Source organism: Vanacampus margaritifer, chromosome 18, assembly GCF_051991255.1.
Source record: "Vanacampus margaritifer isolate UIUO_Vmar chromosome 18, RoL_Vmar_1.0, whole genome shotgun sequence".
Classification (NCBI taxonomy): domain Eukaryota; kingdom Metazoa; phylum Chordata; class Actinopteri; order Syngnathiformes; family Syngnathidae; genus Vanacampus; species Vanacampus margaritifer.
In genome coordinates, this window is record NC_135449.1 from 4641422 (window position 1) to 4663960 (window position 22539).

At 40.3% G+C, this 22539-nt stretch overlaps 2 protein-coding genes across 2 annotated transcripts in view; one reads left to right on the forward strand and one right to left on the reverse strand.

The window, feature by feature from the left end:
- Positions 1-256: 256 nt before the first annotated feature.
- Positions 257-15125, forward strand: gfra1b (gdnf family receptor alpha 1b). Its single transcript, XM_077549848.1, has 10 exons — positions 257-734; positions 828-1157; positions 2015-2098; positions 7061-7239; positions 8436-8608; positions 9964-10073; positions 10935-11069; positions 11227-11423; positions 13359-13406; positions 14179-15125. The coding sequence occupies exons 1-10, from the start codon at positions 695-697 to the stop codon at positions 14314-14316; spliced, it is 1434 nt and encodes a 477-aa protein (XP_077405974.1). The 5' UTR covers positions 257-694; the 3' UTR covers positions 14317-15125.
- A 4439-nt stretch (positions 15126-19564) lies between these two features.
- Positions 19565-22539, reverse strand: part of atrnl1b (attractin-like 1b) — a 54734-nt gene continuing 51759 nt past the window's right edge. The window contains exon 29 of the mRNA XM_077549845.1: positions 19565-21446. Coding sequence (XP_077405971.1) covers positions 21322-21446 — 125 coding nt within the window. The 3' untranslated portion in view covers positions 19565-21321. The remainder of the gene's footprint in view (positions 21447-22539) is intronic.

Below are 22539 nucleotides of genomic sequence, written 5' to 3' on the forward strand. Positions count from 1 at the left end.
TTCCCCTTTGCCTTTTAACAGCATTTGTATCACTGACTTTTCATTTCGTAATATTCCAAATTTGACCTGTTACTATTTGGGCAGAAATTGAAGTGCATTATAAGTGTACCTAATATAGTGCCCGTAAGTAGGTGACCCATTTAGTGTCGGGGGGAGGGTGCACTTAATGAACCCGATGATGATGATGGTGGTGGGCGAGCGTGCAGCGACGCGACGTCACGCCCCTCGCTCCTCTCGCCTCATCCCGAACGAACCCACTTGGTCTTTTTCAGCCACGAGAGTCCGGACGCGCTCGATCGTCTCCGCCTCCTCAACCGAACAGGATTTATACTATTATCATCAATATGATGATGTTTTCATCTCTTTGGCGGGATTTAAACTTGCTTTGGACCACCGGAGAAGCGCAATGACGGACCGTTAAACTTTACGCGCCAGAGGAAGCGGAACCAGCTTCGCAAAAAGATCAGTTTTAAGAAAAACCGGCATTTGCGACTGCTTAAGCGGCGTTTATACACGCCGTGGTGTGGACGGAGGGCTACGGGGTGACGCGGGGGATGATTCGGCGTGGTCCAAAACGCGTGGAACGGATGCTTTTGTGCGGCTGGTGAGCCAACAGGATGCGCACGCATGATGGCGACCTCTGTCTAATCGCTGGAGCACCGGTTTAAAAAAACAAACAAACAAAAAAACCACGATGATTTTAACAACTTTTGCCATCATCTTATCATTCCCTGGTAAGTCGTTTTTTTATTTTGTCCGTACACGAAATGAGCTTTTTTTTGCAAAGTGCGCGTCATAGTGAGTGAGATTCTTCCCGCAACTCCCAGACTTGGTGTCCACCTTGAAGGGGGTCGGCGGCGACCCCAGAGGCGGAGGTGGAGGTGGAGGGGCCCCCGCACGCTTGGACTGCGTCAGGGCCAGCGAGCAGTGCCTGAAGGAGGCCACCTGCAGCACCAAGTACCGCACCATGAGGCAGTGCGTGGCCGGCCGGCAGAGCGGCCTGAGCGCCGTGACGGCTCCGGAGGCGCAGGGCGAGTGCCGCAGCGCCATGGAGGCCATGAAGCAGAACCCCCTCAACCGCTGCAGGTGCAGGAGGGGGATGAAGAAGGAGAAGAACTGCCTGCGCATCTTTTGGAGCATTTATCAGAGTTTACAGGGTACATATAGGCCTATTGTACACCTTTAAGAAAATGTATAGCTATATAAAAAGCAAGAGAAGCAATTTAGAGCGATAGCGAAACAGGTATTCGTTTCGGTACATGCTAGCTGTGTTAGCTTCTATGCTAACTGGTCAGAACAAGCATCCAGTAGCTGGCCTGGGGGGGGGGGGGAAATATGATGTAAAAATATATAAGTATTTGAACATGTGATGCTAGTTTACATTTTGTAAAATGCACTGATCTGAATATATGACTGATAGCCATTAGCCGTTGAAGCGGCAGGGCGGCCATCTTGCTAGCAAACTACGGTATACGTACAGATTAGACATATACAGCTCGTAGGCAGTTAGTATAGGGACGGGTGTGGTGGGGTTGTGGCGGGGTGGTCACTATTTTTTACCAAGTTAAAAAACAAAGTTTTTTTTTTTTTTTTTAAATTAACAAGTCAACGGTATGTGGCGCATTGAAAGACCCCCGTTTTTTTTAGCGTTCAGTTCCTTAGACCCCAGTATTAGATTTACCAGACAGAGGCATCTTTTGTTGAATTACATTTATAATTAGTTAATAAAAAATCTACACGTTTCCTCCTGTAAACATCATTAAGTATATTTGAAACATATTTAAGGCAAGTAAAATGTCTAAAGTCCTCTTGTTTATGTTTAACAAATTTAAAACATCATAAATCATGCTGTTTCTACTAAGTACTCATGTCTAAAATGTTTGAAAATTGTATGCCGATAAACGTTTCTTGGGAGGAGGAATATGGCGGCCTCGCGGCTTCAAAAACCTTGGCCCTATCGGCTGTCCAGTCATATATTCAGATCAGTGGTAATATGTCAGCATGTTCCCCACAGGTAACGATTTACTGGAATATTCTCCATACGAGCCAGTCAACAGCCGCCTATCGGATATCTTTCGCTTGGCTCCAATCATTGCAGGTAAGATCATATTTTTTCTTTTCTTTTTTTTCTAAATTGCCACATGTGGGTTCTTTTTAGAACAGTTCCTCGGGCCGGAAATGGCCCGCGTGCCATATGTTGCCCCCCACCTCTGTGCTAGCATTTAATGTACTGGGCGATTGCCCCCCTGGATGTAAATTAGCTGCCATCCATCATCTGACACTGTTGACCGTGCGCGCAGTCGTTTTGGTCCCATTTGGCAGGATTCATCATTGTTTGTGTGCGTGCGTGCGTGCGTGCTAATGGCGGATTTGAAAAGGAATGTCATCAGGAATGTTGCTCGCTGTTTGTACAGGACGCGAGAGTGCTGCGAAGCATGTTGAGCTACAACGAAAACACACAAACAAAAGACTTATTAACCATCTGTCTGCGCCATTACCGTGTGTGTGTGTTTGAGTGCATCTGCTGCACAGGCTGTCAATCAAGCAACTGTCACACTGAAACAAACACACACTTGCAGTATACAGCTATGTGTGTATCACCATAACTAATATACATCTATATACATATAGTATTTGCATATGCATACATAATATACACATATATAGACACTAGCCAAATGATACCACTTCAGCAAAAAAAATATTTTACTAATTTTATCATTTTATTATTATTTATTTATTATTATTTATTAAAAAATTACATATTTATCAAAATAAATCATTAAAAAAAACATTTATTTATTAAAAAAAATAAAACTTCTGCAGCAAAATACTCATTTTGGTTATTCTTTGAAATATGGACAAAAATAGGGATGGGCGAGTACCGATACCCGCCTTATTTTAAGGTGGCGGCCGATACCAGTATCAGGATGCCATCTTGTGGCTGTTTTACATTCAGGAACTAGAGATTAGAAGAACAGTAAATTGTCATTAATGTCATGCAATTTAAGGAAAAACACTATATTGGTAAATAGAAGTCTTAGAGTCAAAAGTGGAAAATGGCGCAGTTTAAATGTGTAATACTCAACTTTTATCCGATTCATCGGTAGAATAACTATTCTAAAAATATTGGATAACTACAGCCCTACTTAGTGTTTAACCTTTTTGGACTACATTCACATATTGTTTTCTAGGGCCCGGACCGATTAATCAACCGCCGATTATAATCGGGCGATGATTGGCCTTCAAACATCGACCAAAACAATCGTCCGATTATTTTTCCCTTAAAATGTTATTAAAGAAGTCCCCAAGTTTCCGACGCTGTGAAAGTACCCTGAATGCACCATTTTGCCTACATAGCATTAGCAACTAGCAAGTGTGTAGCATATGTTATTCTGGTTATCCTGTTGTCCCCAAGAGTCATTTAAGCTGTTTCATGGCACCTCAGTTGGAGTCAACTATAAAACTATACACACGACGTTAACAATTACATCCCCTATATGTTAAATACAAAATATGTTTCTTTTTTAAAACATCGCTAGCCTAGCGCTAATGCTAAAAGTGAAGGGAGGATTCCATTAAAATGCTAACAGGAAGTTAGCATCGACTTTGGGGGTGTTTTTCCTTCAAATAACGAATATTCACACACAAATGCTGTGGGAACACAATTTTATGAATTAAATATATTTTTTTAAATAGTCGGCAGATTAATCGGTAATCAGTTTTTCTGCCAAAAAACGGTATTTGCCTAAAAAAAAATGCATATCGGTCGGGCCCTACTTAGTGTGATTTTGTATTACAGTCACATACTGTTTTCGCCAAATGATCAAGCTCATGCAAATGGCGGCCATATTTGCACATTTCAATGCAATATACAGTAGGATGACCTCGTACTTTGATAAAACTTATTTCCTATGAATGAATCCCACCTCTAATGAGATCAAAACTCCTCCCAAAGACATTTGAGTCTGCAATTTGGTGTATTTACAGTCGAGGATTCTGCAATGTGACATTTAAATACGGCGTGTGCTTCCCCGCAACGTTTTTCTTTTCTTTATTATTTACCGTTTTTCTTCACGCTCTGCAATCGTTGGAGTGGGAAAATAAATGGAATTGGAAACAAATGGTCGGGAGGCTGGCCGATAAGGATTAAGGCTCACCATGAATCAAAAACAAGGACCGTTTCAACACAAAAGGAGAAAAACGGGTCAAAATTTTTTGCGGAGTGCAACCTGCTGCGTCGGATGCAGTCGAGATAAGGCCGAGTGGAGCGTGCCTGAGCATACCCGAGCAACTTGGATGCTCACGATGAATTGCGATTGAACAAATTAGTATTAGAAAAAGGAGTATTTATTGACTGTCTATGCTGGTGACATATACTGGCCAGTCTGACCAATTAAATGCGCTCCCACTAGATGGCAGCAGGTCCAATCCATCATCACTGAGATGATGATGATGATGATTTAGGGGTGTCAGGCGAATTAATCGCATGACTTCAATAGTTAACTCACGATTAATCGCAAAATTTTATATTGTTCTAAATGTACAATAAAATATTTTCATATTCTTGTTAACATAAAAGTGGAAAAACATTAACAGGAATATGACTGCATCTTTTAGTCATTGATAAGGTAATTTCATAATAGTTCATAAATTTAAGGTAATATAAAAAAATTACTGTACTGTAAAAAACGAGGGTGATATTGATTTATGTTGAGGGCATTTTTTCTGCCACTAGATGGCATCATTGCATTTGTTAGACGTTGGTGACAGCTCAGTGCATTTTTCTTTTCATATTAAGAGCTCTCTAATCTTGAACATGAAGTAACTTGTGAAATTCTGCACATTTTAAAAATTGTAAGATACAACTTGACCCCAGTCTCCACAAATATATGCATTATTATTAAATGTATTAATGCTAATTTATGCTAATTTATGTCTGCTGCGTTGCGACTGGAATCCCCCCCAGTACAGGCTTTCCAAGTAAGGGGTGGTCAATCGTGCGTTAAAATTTTTTGTGGCCTTAAAGGAACTTTAAATTAACTCACAAATTTTTACACTCCTATTATTATTATTATACGCATATTTTCGCTCTTCCATTGTAGTCCTTACGGCGCACCGATGATGTACTTTGTGGACACCTTGAATGAGTCGTGTGTCAAAGTCACACGTTTTTTTTTGCATCATGACTCACGACAAAAATGTCAGTAAGCAACACGCTGTGCTTTCACGCGGTGACTAACCTTGTGCCAATGTACGTTGACATTGCGCGACTCGGGAATGTTATTGAAGGGGCCGAGCGTGACCCCGCCAAGATGGCTGCGCGTGACACACAGATCGGTATAGCCGGTGATCATTTTTATGATGGTGGGCCATGAGAGTAAAGAAGAAATTCACTAGTGAGCTTTTTGGTTGCGGGTTCGAGCAAAGACAACAGAACAGACGGCGCTCGAAATTGCCAGTTATCGTTTGTTTGAGAACGATGGGCGGGGTTTTAGAAGCGACACTCCAAAATCCTCGCGTCGGCGTCTTGTTGCGAGTTCTAGTCGGCGCTCGAGCATCAACGGGAACAGATGGAGCTCGACTTTGCCAGTTGACATTGATCAAAATGGCAGAATTAAGAAGCAATACCTGAGCCATATTTCACAAATGAGCTTTTGTTTTTGGAGTTCTAGTCAGCACTCCAGCAACAGAACAGAACAGAACAAACAGGTGGAGTAATGTCCATCCATCCATCCATTTTCTTGGCCGCTTTTCCTCACTAGGGTCGCGGGGGATGCTGGAACCTATCCCAGCTGGCTTCGGGCAGTAGGCGGGGTACACCCTGAACTGGTTGCCAGCCAATCGCAGGTGGAGTAATGTATTTTTTTTGAATTACACATATTTTGCTAATGAACTTTAGGTCGGGAGTTCTAGTCAGAGCTTGAGCAGCCACAACGAAACAGATGAAGCTTAGTTGCAATTGGCAGTGATATTTTCTCAAGATGATGCAGGATAGAATTAAGAAGCAGCACAACCAATATCTAAATTTCACTCTCTAGAGTTCTAGTCGGCGCTCGAGCAAAGGCAAGAGAGCCGATCGAGCGTTGCGTTGCCAGTCGTAGTTTGTATGATGATTAGCCCTGGCAGTAACAAGCAGCACTTTTAATATCCGTATTTGACTACTGTGCTCTTTTGGTCGAGAGTTCTCGTTGGCGCTCGAGCGACCGACCGGGCGGACGGAGCTCATTATTATGATAGTTGAAGGCCCATCAAGTTAAAAAGCACGTCTCTATATCCAGATTAGGGAACTTTTGGATTGGAGTTCTAGTCCGCGCTCGAGCAGCGAAAACAGAACATTCGGCGTTTAGAAAATAATGAATAAAAGGACAAATATGGAACACCCCCCCCCCCCCCCCACCGCCTTCATAACGACACATTTAATATTTTGCCATCTGTCACGTCGTAAAAGAAGTCAACCAAAACAAAGAGACGTTTCGGGTGATGATTTGGCACGTCGTCGTGAGTGAAAGGATCCCATTTGTTTCCAGGAGCTGTTTTTGGTCGGGGTCAAAGGTAAGACTCCAGTGTTTGTACACATCCATGGCGCCATGGTGGGCTTGCTCAAGGGCGGGAAACCTGAGATTTGTGCTTGTTTTTTTGTTTTTGTTTTTTCTGACAAATGAAACAACTTTTCTATTGTGAATCTGTGACACGGATGACATCATCAATTCTTGGAATGAAAGTCATGTTTTCGATTTCGCATTCACTCAAGACGGTAAAATGGAATTAGTCATGAAAGAGACAATCTGACCTCCCGGTGGACTTATTAAGAGCAGAGCACGGGGAAAGGTTTTCTCCTGCTGAGGGCACTTTGCTTTGTATGAAGAGTCACCCTGACCCCCAGCTCCAATCTCTTAGTCACACACACACACACACACACACACACACACACACACACACACACAATCCGAACCCTTTTGCAACATGCACGCACACACATCCACATGTTGTCTTAAGGAAGCGACAAATATTTCGATGTCGAACGATTCACGGACGCTTTCGTTTGTGTGGCCGTCAGCCGAGCCGGCGTCCGCCAAGGAGAACAACTGCCTGAACGCGGCCAAGGCCTGCAACCTGAACGACACGTGCAAGAAGTACCGCTCGGCCTACATCAACCCGTGCACCAGCAGGGTGTCGGCCTCCGAGGTGTGCAACAAGCGCAAGTGCCACAAGGCCCTGCGGCACTTCTTCGACAAGGTCATCAAGCTTAAATACAAACTTATATGCACAATATTTTTTATTATTATTATTATTATTATTATTAACTCATTCACTGCCATTTTTATTAGATTCAATTTTGTTCCCACTTTTGTTAACAAGAGTATGAAAACCTAGAATTTTTTTTATTGCACTGTACATTTAAAACAAATTTATGATTAATCGTGAGTTAACTATTGAAGTCACGCGATTAATTACAATTAGAAAATTTAACCGCCTGAGGCGATTTAAAAAAAAAAGAAAAGATTATTAAAAATTAGGAGCGTCAGGCGTTCATTTTTTTGAATCGCAATTAATTGCATGACTTCATGAGTTAACTCACAATTAATCAAAATTTTTATATCTGTTCTAAATGCACAATAAAAAAATCGAGGTTTTCATACTCTTAACAAAAGTGGAAAAAAATGTTAAACTAATAAATATAGTTCAAATTAATTTTTGACGTCTACAACCGTCAATGGCAGTGAATGAGTTTGTTTATATATATATATATATATATATATATATATATATATATATATATATAAAAAAATATTAGCTTATATTATATTATATATTATAATATTAGTTTTCCTGGATGACAGATTTTACACAGATTTAGAAAAACAATATTTTGCAAGATTATTTTATTTTTATTTATACATATATTGTGACAATACAATATGCTACTTGGCTAACGACGTTTGACCCAACTTGCTTTTTTGTACTAATGTTTCTAAAGCACAACGGCTTATTAGGGCCACGTATAAATATATATATTTTTTTTTTTTAGAGGGCGAGAGCAATGTTCAGAGAGAAATTGTCCTTGCAAATTTGCCACTTTATAAAGTGGCAAATTTATCCCCAAAAAATTATAAAGTGGCAAATTTTCGAGCTTTTTTTCCTCTCTGAATATTGCCCCCGCCCTCTTGTACTAAAGTCACACTGTGTAAAGAAATTTTCCAAAAAAGTGGATACACAGGTTAATTATGTACCTTCTGCCCTCTAGTGGAAGAGCGTATAATTGATTTCGCTGTCACTACGTCACAAGTTTTGCGAGGTACACATGCTAACCAGGCATGCTAACCAGATGGCTAAAACCAAAGTAAAACTAAAATCTGTATACAGGAAAACAGATCCTTGCATCTAAAAAAAAAACACTAAATTGACTTCTTCAATTGTGTTCCCTAACGCAGGTTCCGACCAAGTACAGCTACGGCATGCTTTTCTGCTCGTGCCCAGCGGGCGACCAGACGGCGTGCGCCGAGCGCCGCCGCCAAACCATCGTGCCGGCGTGCTCGTACGAGGACAGGGACAAAGCCAACTGTCTGTCTCTGCAGAACGCCTGCAAGACCAACTACATCTGCAGGTGACTTTTCCTCTCGACGTCATCAACAACGCTGCTGGGTTTTTTTTTTTTTTTCCCACTTTAGCTACGTTTGTTCCCAAACAGGCAGTCATTATGTTGCGAACGCGTCCGCCGTAATTCCGATTGTCTATTTTAGGAGGAGATAAGCACCGTTTCTAAAGGCGAAAGCAGAACATTGGCGATGTTAATGGAAAGAAAATTGCTAGGTTGGTTATGGCCGCCGCAATCCCGAATCAGTCGTGTTATGTGAATGGAGAAGGTCGCAGTTGTGAACTTTGAAAGCAATCACTCCAAATTATATGGACGGTGGAAATGAGAGTTCCAAAATGGACGGGAGGCGTCAGCTGCTTGGAATTGTTGCAAACATCGGCAATTTATGGCAGATTGCGCATAGTTCTGAAGAATAGTGCTTTGTAGGGATATACCGATTATCGGCATTCTGACAAATATCGGTATCGGCCTTTTTTTTCAAAATTTGACGGCCGGTAAAAGGTCAAGCTAAAACCATTTTAATCTCAGGGAACTATTTATTTAAATTTTTGTCAACTTTATAAGAAATGCTGCTGACCCTGGGAACCTTCTGACTCTTTTGTATTTGTTTGACATTAACTCTTTGACTGCCAGACGTTTTCAGAAAAGGGATGCCGTGGGTGCCAGCAGATTTAAGCATTTTTGACTGATCTTTCAAGGTCCACAGAAAATGATGTGTTTGGACTATGGAAACACACATACTACCAAATGAAAGATTGGACTCTCATCTTTCATCAGAAAGATAGTTTGGTTCTACCTTATTCCGTTTTTGAGTAATCAACAATAGAAAATGGTTAGTTTCACCTCTGTTTTGAAAAAAAAAAACGTCTTTTAACGTCTTTGGCACTCCTCCATAGGATTTTACTAAACGTTATTTAACGTTTTTGGCAGTCAAAGAGTTAAAACAAAGAAATGTGAAAGTTTAAGATTTCAGGATTTTTATTTTTATTTTGGAAAAAACAGAGCTATGGTACTCGAGTTTCCATTTAACTTTTTAAGCCGTACTGATAACCTGAATTATTTTTTTTTTTTTTGAAATTTAAAATGAAGTATATTTTTTATATAAACATTTTTGAAAAGTCTGAAAATGTGTTCAATAAACATGCTTAATTAAGACGTCAATAGTTTCCCCCTCTTTTTGCTGAAAATGAATATCGGCCTCCAATATCAATTATCGGCCTCCTTGACTCCTAATAAGTCATCATCAGTATTGGCCCTGGAAAAAAACAACATATCGGTCTATCTCTAGTGCTTTGTGACAATGTTTGTTTCCTTCCGATGTCAGGACTACAACTTTTTGTTGTTTTTTTCGTGCTCGTTTCCAGGTCTCGACTGGCAGATTTCATTAGCAGCTGTCAGCCAGAAGCTCACTCCATATCAGGCTGTCTGCGGGAAAACTACGCCGACTGTCTGCTCGCCTACTCCGGCCTCATCGGTGAGCGCCGCTCTCGCTTTCATAGCCCCCCGACATGTTGCCACTGGACTTGAAAACCCGTGGACGGGTGCGGTGCGCTCATTTGTTGAATTTTGTGTGTAAAAGTGCCTCCTTGCAAGGTGTTGCCTTGTAATCGCGCAGCATGTGTTTCGCTCAGATAAGACGAGCGGAGGGGACGGCTTACCAACAAATTGGTGGATTAATTTAATTTATGAGGAAAAAACAAGGCATCCTGAGATGAACAGTTTTTTTGTTTTGTTTTTTGGGGGAGGGGGGGTGTATTTGGAATACAGTATAAATCTGGTAGAGATCTCAAAGCAAACATGGTGAAGCAGCATTTAGCTGTTATGCTGCACACAAAACTACCAGTAGAAGTGAAGTCAGCCCTTAAGTGTAAATGCTTTTAATCCCACACTTGCACACTTGTGTATGAAATGCGCTATACAGTACAGTATAAATAAAGCTCTGTTATCGGCGCTATTGAAATTTCAGCATCACTAGCTATCAGCAATACGGTTTCTGCTGGGGTCAGCAAATCGAAGTCAATGTGAAAACAAGACACACTAAGCATTCAAAAGGTGCGTGGGACATTGAGTCATAGATTTGTGTTGAGGTAATTTTATGCCACTAGGTGGCATTAGTATTTCATGTTGGATGGTGCAAAATAAAAATAAAAAAAGATGTTTTTACTTCAATTATATTTAACTTTTTAGTGCATCTGGACATCGTATGTAAAGCTATTTAAGGTCTTCATTTAAGCAAAATCCATTTAATGCTTTTTATTGACCCCGCGGAAACCCTGAGTAATTACGTATCGCCTCAAAACTATTATTCATCTCTCCCCTTGTCTTCCATTTGCAGGCACGGTAATCACGCCCAACTACGAGCGCTCCCTCGGCATCAGCCTGTCGCCGTGGTGCGACTGCAGCAGCAGCGGGAACAACAAGCCCGAGTGCGAGAAATTTGTGGAGTTCTTCGCCAACAACCGATGCCTACGTAAGTGCCGATGCTCAACTTCCGAGTGGAGTTCTTGTGAGCTGACATTTTTAGGTAGCAGTAAATGTAGTGAGAAAAATACTCGAGTAAAAGTAAGTTACATAAAAAAAAAATTTTTAACTTCTTATATGAAAATCGATTTTGTCCGCCCTTGCAGGAAACGCCATCCAAGCATTCGGCAACGGTACCGACGTGGGAGTGTGGCAGCCTCAGCCCCCCATCGAGCCCACCGCGGCGTTGCCCAGCAGCACGCGGCGGCACGGCAAAGACGGAAGCGGCAACGCTGTCGACGAGCTCACCGGCCTGGGCAAACTGGACGGCGAGCCGTCCTATCACATTTGTGGAACCTTACAGGTAGAAATTTGCCAACCTTTATTGAGCCAAGGCACGAATTTGATCTGGTGGCGCTATTCGAATGTCATGATACGTCACTAGCATAGATAGACTGGACTAAGTGCAATTTGTGTAGAAATTGCGTGGGAATGCTGAAAGCTGAATGCTAATAGCTGAATGCTAATAGCCGAATGCTAATAGCTGAATGCTAATAGCCGAATGCTAATAGCCGAATGCTTTTGAAGTAAATTGAAAGATAAATGATGTGAAAATCACAACGTATTAATTGTAGTTGAAAGATAAATGAATAAAAAGAACACTTGAACCCGGGAGGCGTGAATTTTTTAAACAAGTGGAAATTTATATGGAAAGGTGTTATCTGAAAGTACCCTCCATTCATTTAGATGAAAAACTGGAACTAATGATATACAATGGAAAAATGCGGGGGTAAAAATTCACTCAATAGCGCCACCTAGGCATGCAGTACCCTCCATTCATTTAGATGGAAAAGATTGAAGGAATAGTGTAAGTAATGTGGAATCAGACGCTAAATACCCAGGAAGGCGTGAATTTTTGAAGCAAGAATTTGTAAATCAAAAGCATTTCGTGGGAGTTGTTTGATGGCAAAAAAAAAGTGAGGCGAAATCACAATAAAACATGTTCCCACAATGAACACACGAAGCGAAATGGACAAATTTCTCGCAGCACAAACCGACATCAATCGATTGCAACCCGAAAGCCGAGCCCGTGTGATGCGTCAGTGGTGGGTTTTGTAGCCGCCGCGCTCGCAATCCCGCCCCCTGGGCACGAAGATGAGACGTCACACTTTCCAAAGCTGTCATGTCAAAGCTAATTGGTTGCCGTAGCAACGCTAGGAATGGGCCGCAGGGGTGTCTGAGACCCCATTTGTGGGTGAGGTTGTGTGGGAACAATTTGTCACTGGAAGGCTGCACACTCAATGTCTATTTTTCGAGAACGATGTCACGTTTAACCCTGATCCGCACATCCCACTGCTCTCGGTTGGTTTTTGTCAAAGCGAGAAAACGATTTATTAGGAACAGTCCCCCATAAACTGAAACTTCTTTCATTCATAGTTTGACCACTCTAGTTGTTTTTGTTTTCTTTTTTTTTAGTGAGGCAATCCATCAAATTGGCTTTTAACTCATTCACTCGCAGCCATTTTCACTGAAGCAACCCCCTTTGCTCCCGGCTGTGGATTTTGACTGATTTTGCAAGGCCCACAGAATATTGTGTTCTATTGCTATAAAAACATGGAGGGGGAAAAAAGGTGGGAGGAAGCATATTTCTATCTGTTTCCGTTTTGTAGCAATTCGCATTAGAATATAGCTAAGTTTCATCATTATTCACAAAGCTATTTAGAATTGTGAGCAAACAAGCTTTTTTTCCAACATGGCCCTGGTTGATCTCATACTCTGCTGCCACCTGCTGGTCATTTTTGTAATTACTACCATTGCTTCATGCATTCTCTTCAATTCTGAGGCCGTATCAAAGCTTTCTGTACGGTTCAGCATAAAACAAAAAAACGTATAAATACGTCTTTGGGAGCATGGTGATATTTAAAGTCGACCATATTTTTAGGTTTTTGGAAGCAAATGAGTTAACAGCAATGATGTGGTGAGAGCGATTCATCACCCTCATCAAATGGTAGTTGGTTTATTAGTGCAGTTTGATTTTAATTAGGAATGTTTTGACCACTGTGGTGATGATCCCTCATATAAATGAGTCATACCAGCAAATATATTTAAAGCAATTTTGGCAATATCGTGACATTTATCGTATTGTGATGTTTGGATATCGTTACATCTCGAGTGGCATCATTGTAACCAAATGACTAGTTTCGACCTAATCACCGGTCTCTCCCTTGTCCCCCAATTTCATTTTGTAGCCTCAATGTGTTCAAACAGATAACAAAAGCCATTTTTTTTCTGCTTCCAGGCCCAAAAACTGGTGTCCAATCGCACAGAGGATTCAACATTGTGCACGGTAGGAACAGTTTACATTTTTTATTTTTATATTCAAACCACCACTACCGGTTCTGTATGTATAACTTGATCTTAACCTCTTAATACGTTAGACATCACAGATACTACAGTACATATTAGGGATGTGTAAGTACCGATACCAGGCCACATTCATGGTATCGGCACTCGCGACTGATATCGATACCAGTATCGGCCCCCGCTCTTGTGGCCATTTTTCGGTCAGGAACTGTCAAAAAGACTGAGGAGAACGAAAGTTTTGTTCCGTCTTGTTTGTTTCCTGTATGTCTCCTTATGAGGTAACACTTGTTCCTTTCATTACTTCCGGCAGCGCCATTTCGGCGTGCGTTACTGAGAATATGTAAGTACTCTTGTTGCGAGTAATATCAACTATATCTTGGGTTCATATATGTTTGTAACTTCTCCGTGTTTAATTGCCTCGTTTACGTTTGCCGAGGGCTTAATTGCCTTGTTAACATCTTCAAGCTTGATTTTTCTGGCCACTGGATTATTTGTTTCATCTTATTTATGGATTTTTTTTTTAAATTCATTTTATTGTGTGCTCCATGCAAAGTGACTTTTATGAGCAAATTGAAAAAATATAAGTTTAAGAAAATTTGCTATAGTTGGGACAAACGCCTTCTTTTTTTTAATGACATCAGTATTGGTGAGTACTGAAGATTTGAGTATCGGTATAAAAAAGGTGTGTTTTAACATCCCTAGTACATATAATGTCAAACAATAATGTTGCCACTTGCGATTGTTTCCCCCTTCAGACGGGCGACTCAAACGCCATCGCGAGAAGCTCACCGGCCGAACTTGTTCGTCCCCGCGCATGGCGTCTGCTCCTGGCTCTGGCCTTCGCTTTCACGCCAGCGGCAACGTTCCGGCTCGGAGGGGTGCCGCTCTTGTAGAGCCTGGAGGATGAAGGATCAGCGTTCTCTTATCAGGACCTTCCTCGACATTTATCAAGGATTAGAACAACAACAAAAAAAATACCACGGACTTTTAGGGAGGACTCGTTTTGGACTTTTAACGGGCGCCCGGTGCGAAGAAGTGCGAATCTCTTTTAAATCTCTGCATACGTGTGCTGTGGTTTGTCCCGTCAATCGAAACCGCAATCGCTCAACAAGGAGGCGACGAGTCAAGTTTTGCTGTTCAACGAGGGCGGCCAAATAAAAAAAAAATTCAAATTGGTCTCGTATTAAGTCTTAGGTCAGCTTTGTCGTCAAAACTGTTTGTGTGTTAAAAAAAAGAAAAATTTGTAAATATCAAGACATTGTTGTCTGCGACGATGATTCAAGCGTTGTCGTTTTGTCAAAGGGAGGAATCATTTATTTAAAAAAAAAGAAGGGAGATTTCAATTTCATGTGGTTCGCAAGTTGCAAAGGGAAACTAGTTATAGCGTTAACATTGGCTGTTAGCTCCATTTGAACAAAATTATCTTATTTGAATATGTCCTCCATTCCCCATCTCAAATTTATTTCCGGAAATTGACCCCCAAAAAATGTGTAACATGAAAATTATGCTGACTGGTTTTAGTTCGATTGCAAAAAAAAAAAAAAAAAAACTGCCTAATTTAAACAACATAGCTATTAAAAATCCAAATATTACTTTAAGGGTAGGAAAAAACATAATGAGAATGTCTGAAAATCACTTCACTGTAAAAACCCAGACTCCAAATAAGTGTGTAAAAAGCCAATAAAAACAATGTTTTTGCAAATGTGTTGACTTTTCAGTGCTTATGTCTGTAAAAATGTTCATGGGGTCGATTTGATGACCCTACTTGGCATTTACGTTGTGTAGGTCGAGTTGAAAACCAAAATGTAAAATGACTTACAGGAAATGTTAACGGTTCCATTTAAAATCAAATAAAAGCTGGAATAACGTCCTTCCTTCTTGAAATCAAAGCCATTTGGAATGAACAGTTCCGTTTTGATTACGGAGCAGGCGCACACACGCGCACAGGTTGTCGTGATTGCAAACCAGGAAACGAGCGGACCAATCAGAATGTAGGGGGCGGATGCCTTTTCTTCCTGGAGTGTCCCAATACTTTTGCCCATAAAAGGTGGAACACAAAACGAAACAAAATGCCTCAAAACTCAAACAAAACTTCAACCCTCGAAATATTGCTATCAATCAATGCTGTTGACTTTTAAGACAGCAAAGTGCGCTTATTGTTTATTACTCCAAATTTTTAAAAATGGCACATAAAACCAAAACTTGAACTATATCTTGGATATTTTCTAACGAGTCTGCTAGCTTAATGATTTTTTTTTAATCCTTAATGTAATTTAGCTAAAGTTTGTAACGTAGTTTACAAAAAATAATGTTATGCTTACGTAATGTGAAATTAGCATCGGCTTTAGCTAGCATCGACTTAAGAGTAAACGCGTATTTTGTCTCTTCGGACTTTCATGGATATTGTACATAAATACAATTTAAAATAAAATAAAAACACCAAAACTAAACGGGGGGGTTCTAATACATAAAAACAACACTTCTGACTTACACGGTGGCTTTTTCCGCAGCCGTTCACGGAGTTTCCATTATTGTCAGTCACGTCACATCAGAGAAGACGGAGGCGGACAAGGACGCCAGCCAGGATAGAGGACAGACTGTAGAGGAGACAGTCAGGTGGGATGATGTGGGGAAGGGAGGGGGGACGGGGGGGGGATGTCTGGTCAAGAATATGGCCCACCTGCTTTAACACAGTGATGGACTACTGGACCAAGAGAGAGCACATAAGATTTATTAGACGTGCCAGCAGCTCCAAAAAGACACAGAATGTCCTCTACGTGTCGGGCATGGTGACAAGATGGCCACTGCGGATGGACGCGCTTTGGATGAGACACAACACGAGTGCGTGTGTCCGTGCGTGAGTACTATTAAGCACATTGTCAATGCGTGCTAATATTAAAAATGACGTCACACAAAACTAATAAAAAATCTCCGGAAAATGTTGCAATATAGACACAAATAATAATAACTACAACAATACATTTCATTTGCGATGCACTTTATATATCAAAAGAGAAAAGTTAAAAACAAATTACAATAAATAAAACAGTTAAAAAACGTGAAATATAGCACACAAAAAAAAAAACTTTACCCCTGTGACACCTAATTACTGAAATTTTGACTACCACAACCCTTCTCTGGAGGACTTGATTCGTTTTTTTTTTTTTCTTTTAAATGATGCACCTGCCTTTTAAGCATGGGAATCGCACATTTGGATCTCTCCAGTGGCATTCAGGAGCACAGATAAGGAAGAAATAAGCCGCGACTACAGTCTACATAGAAAGAGAAAACTTTATAAAGCCCTCAAAAAAAAAAAAAAACGTAGATAAGACCTAGATGATGACCTTTAAGAAAGCGGCTAAAACTTTCTTTGGATTGCTTTCCCATCTGAATCCTCAGATGGAACGCTCGCCTTTTGAAACTTTTGGGCGACAAAAGCCTTCGTGACCAAACACCATACTCTTGTTAACAAAAAGTGGGGAAAAATGTGAAACTAATAGAAATAGTTCAAATTAATTTTTGACGTCTATAGCCGTCATTGGCAGTGAGTGAATGAGTTCAATAAATTTTCGCCCCCCCCAAAAATCATGAAGTGTGTGTCATGTCATCTCTCGCGTGTTCCTAAAGAATAGGTCCAAACCAAACCACTATTGAGACCGACGACACCAGTTTGTGACACCTCCTGATACGCAACATGTCAAATGCTCTAAAATGTATCGTCCGCGGCGCGAGCGAAGCAGTCTGCGATAAGCTAGCAGATGCCAATCGCGGCGCAGACGGAAGCCTGAGGGCGGCTGCCACAACGGCTGTAAAAACAGTAGATGTAATTATGATATGGGAAAAGTACTCACGCAAAATGACACATAAAAGTTGCATCTTTTTTTTTTTATTATGTTTGTCAGCTGAGTACTTTTTAAGAGCGTCAACAATGATAAATGAGGAGGTATTGCAGCAAAGCATGATGGGATTTTTTTTTTTTTTTTTTTTTTACAAAAGGGGTTGGTGCACTGCACACGAGGGTAACGTGAGGTCAGACGCCTCATGAAATAAATTTACAGCTTTTGCCAAGTCGTTTCTTTGGCTCGTTAAGTGTTGTATGTAAATCCAAATAAAAAAAAAAGAAATACAAGCTGGCGTCACCTGACTCGACAAGTTTGATGTTCAGTGTAGCCAACACTGAAATGATAAAAACGCGGCTCGGGTGTCAAATCATTTGAAAAGGCGCTCCAATAGTTTGCTTGGCTTGTCCTGTGATGGGATTTCTAGGAGTCAAATTGGCAGAATGATCTCCTTCCCTCATCACAAGTGACTCACCCTATTTCTGCTTTTAGCCCCTTGAGATGCCTTCCGAAATTGGAAGATGACGTCATTTCTTAGGAACGTTCTGGCGGGCGGCGCACCTTCGTTTAACAACATGAGGTCACTTTATACAGCGCGTACAGAAATAAAGAGGATAAAATATAAAAGCATTTTGAGATGTTGTATTATGAACAAATTGTCACCAAATGGCAGCATTCGCGGATGATCGGAAGTCGGGCTTTTTTTCGAGTTCAAACCAGGAAGTGTGTACGGGAACGTACCCCGACGTCTCGGGCGGACTACAAGTGACGTCACTCTACAATGGCGACCTCCGTTAGAAACACAGACCGTGAATAGTAAAACACAATTTAATCGAGTATAAAACCAGATGGCTTTCTTCATTCATAAATATTCGGCATAACTTCACGTAACAACGTACGTGAGAGTATGCCGCTATCTCGCGGCATGAAATTATACGGTGAACTACTCAGCTGAATGTAATGTTTAGGAAATAAGATTAAAAACAATAAATTAAGCAAAATTGCTTGAAGGCAAGTTTGCTGGTGGTCAAAATGAGTTTGAGGACCAAAATAAAAAACAATTTATCACTAGCCGCCATTTTTTGTTTACTTTTGCCTTGAACGCTTTCAGGTCGGAACTAGGAAAAAGAAAATAAACTCGTATATATCCGACTTCCGACCATCCTCGAATGCAGCAGTGCGTCAATTTTGAGTCAAAGTTCCTTGAACGCCACACAATTTTTTTGAATGAGTGATTAATGACTTGGAAAGCCTTTACTGGGGGAATTCCAGTCGTGTCAATTTAGTAGTAAAACATTTAATAATAATGCATGTATTTGTGGAGACTGGAGTCAAGTTGTATTTTACAATTTTAAAAATGTGCATAATTTCACAAGTTACTTCATGTTAAAGATTAGATTGCTCTTAATATGGAAAGAAAAATGCACTGAGCTATCACTGTCTAACAAATGCAACTATGCCATCTAGTGGCAGAAAAATGAATTCAACACAAATGAATATCATGCTTGTTTTTTTTTTTTACAGTACAGTACATCTTAATGACCTTATGAATTATGATTACCGTATAATTACTGTATCAAGGACTAAAAAATGCAGCCATATTTCTATTAAAAAAAATTCCACTTTTATGTTAACATTATGAAAACTTTGAAAAAAATGGTTGTACATTTTATTGCACATTGAGAACAATATAAAATGTGCGATTAATCATAAGTTAACTATTGAAGTCATGCAATTAATTAAGATTAAAAATTTAAATCGCCTGACTTCTACTTATATACAATATAAAGATTTGTAAAACGTGTCCAGACACCAAAAAGTGGCCTCCAGTTCAAGTTTGACGCTTGCTATCATTTATCATCAGTGTAAACTTTCTATTGGTTCGGCCGTAATGTGGATGTTCCTTTCGCCAGTTAAAAGATGACTTGCCCTTCATTGCTTTGCTTCCGAGCGGCGCCGTAACGTTGCAAAAAAAGACACGGCACATGAATAAGGAGAAGCAAAAAGGACTGACCTTGCTGTAGAGTGTAATTCACATTGATTTAAACGGCAATCTTTTGTTACCTCCGCCAAGGTGGCCCTGTCTCTTGCGACTTTTGAGTGCATTTACACAAAAGCAACTTACCCACGTTTGTAAAGCGGGCGGGCCAAAAGGAGGAAGAACTTATGGCATTTAAATGTGGATAAAACTGAAAATCAAGAGAGATCTCGCAATGACGAGCTGAAAAAAGTGTGAACAGTTGCAAGGAACACGCAATCAATCGACATCTTGTATTTATAAAAACATGGGAATTCCACACCATAGAATGTTGACATCTGCACCTACTTATGTTTTAATTAGACATGTTCTTTCAAAAAGAGGAAAAGAAACATGCATTCCGTGACATAAGCAACAACAAAAAAAAACTGACGTTTTTCTTTTCTTTTTTTAACTCATTCACTCCCAGCTATTTTCACTGAAGCAACCCCCTTTGCTCCCGGCTTAGTCGATTTTGACTGATTTTGCAAGCCCCACAGAATATTGTGTTCTATTGCTATAAAAACATGGAGCCTACCAAAAGAAAGATTAGAGTCTCTTCTTTCATCAGGAAAAAAAAGTATATTTCTATCTGTTTACGTTTTGCAGCAATTAGCATTAGAATACAGCTAAGTTTCATCATTATTCACAAATCTGTGGGTAAATGAGCTTTTTTTGCAATGTGGCCCTGGTTGATCTCTTATACTCTGCTACCACCCGCTGGCCGTTTTTGCTTCGACCGTTCTCTGCAGTTCAGAGGCCGCATCTGTATGCTCTAGCATAAAATTAAAAAAAAAAAAAAAAACGTATAAATACGTCTTTGGAACACCGGTGGTATTTCAAATAGAACGTATTTATATGTTTTTGGGAGCAAATGAGTTCATATACCATCACGTCGTTTCCTCCTTAAAACACATCGATGACCACTGACAAGCAGTCTCTCCTCTCATCTCTTGCTTTTCTTTATTTTTTTTTTCCTTTTAGTTTCCAGCGAGACCCGGATTCCTGTGTAATGACACGGCACAAACACACACGATAAGGAACATGTTAGCTTACATACGATGCAACATAATGACCGTTGTTTGCGACAACAATGCCCGAGGGGAGGGGGGGGGTTTAAAAAAACAAACAGCATTTATTTCATAAACAACCTACTATCAAAATTTCTTTCAATGTGCTATTACACAGGAATCGTATTAAATATCAAAACAATCAACAGAAATGCTCTTCTTCACAATAGTTTGGTAAATATAATAAGGGATAAATGAAAAATATCTGGCCCAATCTGTCTTTGAAAGCGGACAAAACCACAGGAAATATCAAGAGAGGAGAGTGACAAAAGACTCACGTTTGTTCAAAAGCAAACACTGTAACAGCTTGGAAAATTCTGACCTCCGCTTTTCGGCCGGCAATACAAAAAAGGTAACAGTGGGGTCAGCCGGGAAGCAGAATGTCCTTTGCTTCAAGTGGACGACGTCGCCTCCGTGTCCCCCAAAAACGGCCCAAAAGCAACCAAACAGAACACTGAGGCAAGATTTTTCCAGTTTTGTATCTACATTAAATGCTAAAAGTGACAAAACGGTGCGATTGTAGTGCGCCGAGTTCCTTCAGGCGGCAAACCGGTGGAGCTTTTTAGCACCGTGAAAAACACTTGTGGGCGTGCAAAAAAAAAAAAAAAAAGAAATAATAAACAATAGGCAGCATTTAACAGGCGTCGGCCAGCTTTAGCTTCAAATGAACTGCATAGCGATTAGCTTTTTCACTCATGCCGAGCAAAAAGGAACACAAACAAGTGAAGCTTTAAACCCCCCAAAAAAAAAAAATCCTCCGTTTCCAGCTTTTTACGTCCTGCAAGGTTCTCAAAGTCCTTCGTGGCAGGTACAGTTAAGTACAGTTGCGCTGTGGTTCTTCATTTCGATCCCCCTTGGAAATATTTCGGTCACAGACAAACAGGCTCTCGTCCCCGTCTCACCACAAAGGGAAAGTGGTCCCGCCGGGAACCCGCGACGGTTCGGAGGCAGCGTGGCGGCAAAAGGTGGCGCTCAGACGCAGGTGCCCTGATGTGTCGGCGCCAGGGCCTTGCGGTTCTTTAACGCCTGCGACTTCTCCTTAAAATCGGATGCTTTTTGCTGGGAGATGTCGATCAGGGCGCTGGCGACGATCAGGCCTGTTTTGGTGGGGCGACACAAATGGTGGACCATCATTTCGACCCGTCACTTTGTCGCTCACCTACGACGGCGTATTAGGGCCACGTATAAAAAAAGAAATAAAAAATTTAGAAGGCGGGGGCAATATTCAGAGAAAAAAACTTGCAAAAGTGGCAAATTTGAGATATATTTTTTTTTAAATAATAAAGTAGCTAATTTGGTAAAATAAATATTTACTTGTACATTTATGTTTCCCAAATTATTATTTACACATTCATACATTTTTTTTTTTTTTTTTGTACAAGTAGCTAAGTTGATGTGTCGAATCTGCTGCTCTCCGTCATTCACTTGCATTGACCTAAAGTATGCTGGCTTCTGATTGGTTAGTGTTTAGTCAGCTGATAGGGAATCAGGAAGTGTTGTCGCTCAAGTTGGCGTGTATAAAGTCTAAATTAAGAATGAATCCGTCTCCATTCTGCCATTTCATTTTCTAAACACTGTCCCATTAACCGCCAACAAATTCTCGCAAATTTTATACACTTATAAACTTTATAAAGTTAAAGTGAGTTTTTTTCTCAGAATATTGCCCTCAGCGTCTAAAAAAATATATTTATAACGTGGCCCTAATACGCCGTCATACTCACCATTTTTCTGTATAACCAAACAAAAAAATGATAAAGGCGTTGAACTCTAAGTTAGTGATAGGCCGATACGTTTTTTTTCAAGGTCGATGCCGATTATTAGTAATCAAGGAGAACGATTGACGATATTTCAAAACTATATTTATTTGTAGTAAAAGAGAAAATATTAGCGTCAAAATAAAAATCTTTTCATTTTAACGTATAAAAAGTAGACAGCTTTGTTTAAAAATTATAACAAAAAAATCCAGGGAGCTTTGATCAGCATGTGGTCAGCTAAATAAAAAAAAAAATTCAACATAATTTCTTAATTTATTTTATGATTTATTTTTTAGTGTAGCATCATTTTTATAAAGTGGAAATTTAAATAAATCCATGAGCGACAAATGCTAATTTGGTGTTTCAGTCAGGGTTCGTAAAAGGTTTCAAAAGATCTTAGCAGACAGTGAAAAATAGTCTAAATATGTTCCAAATG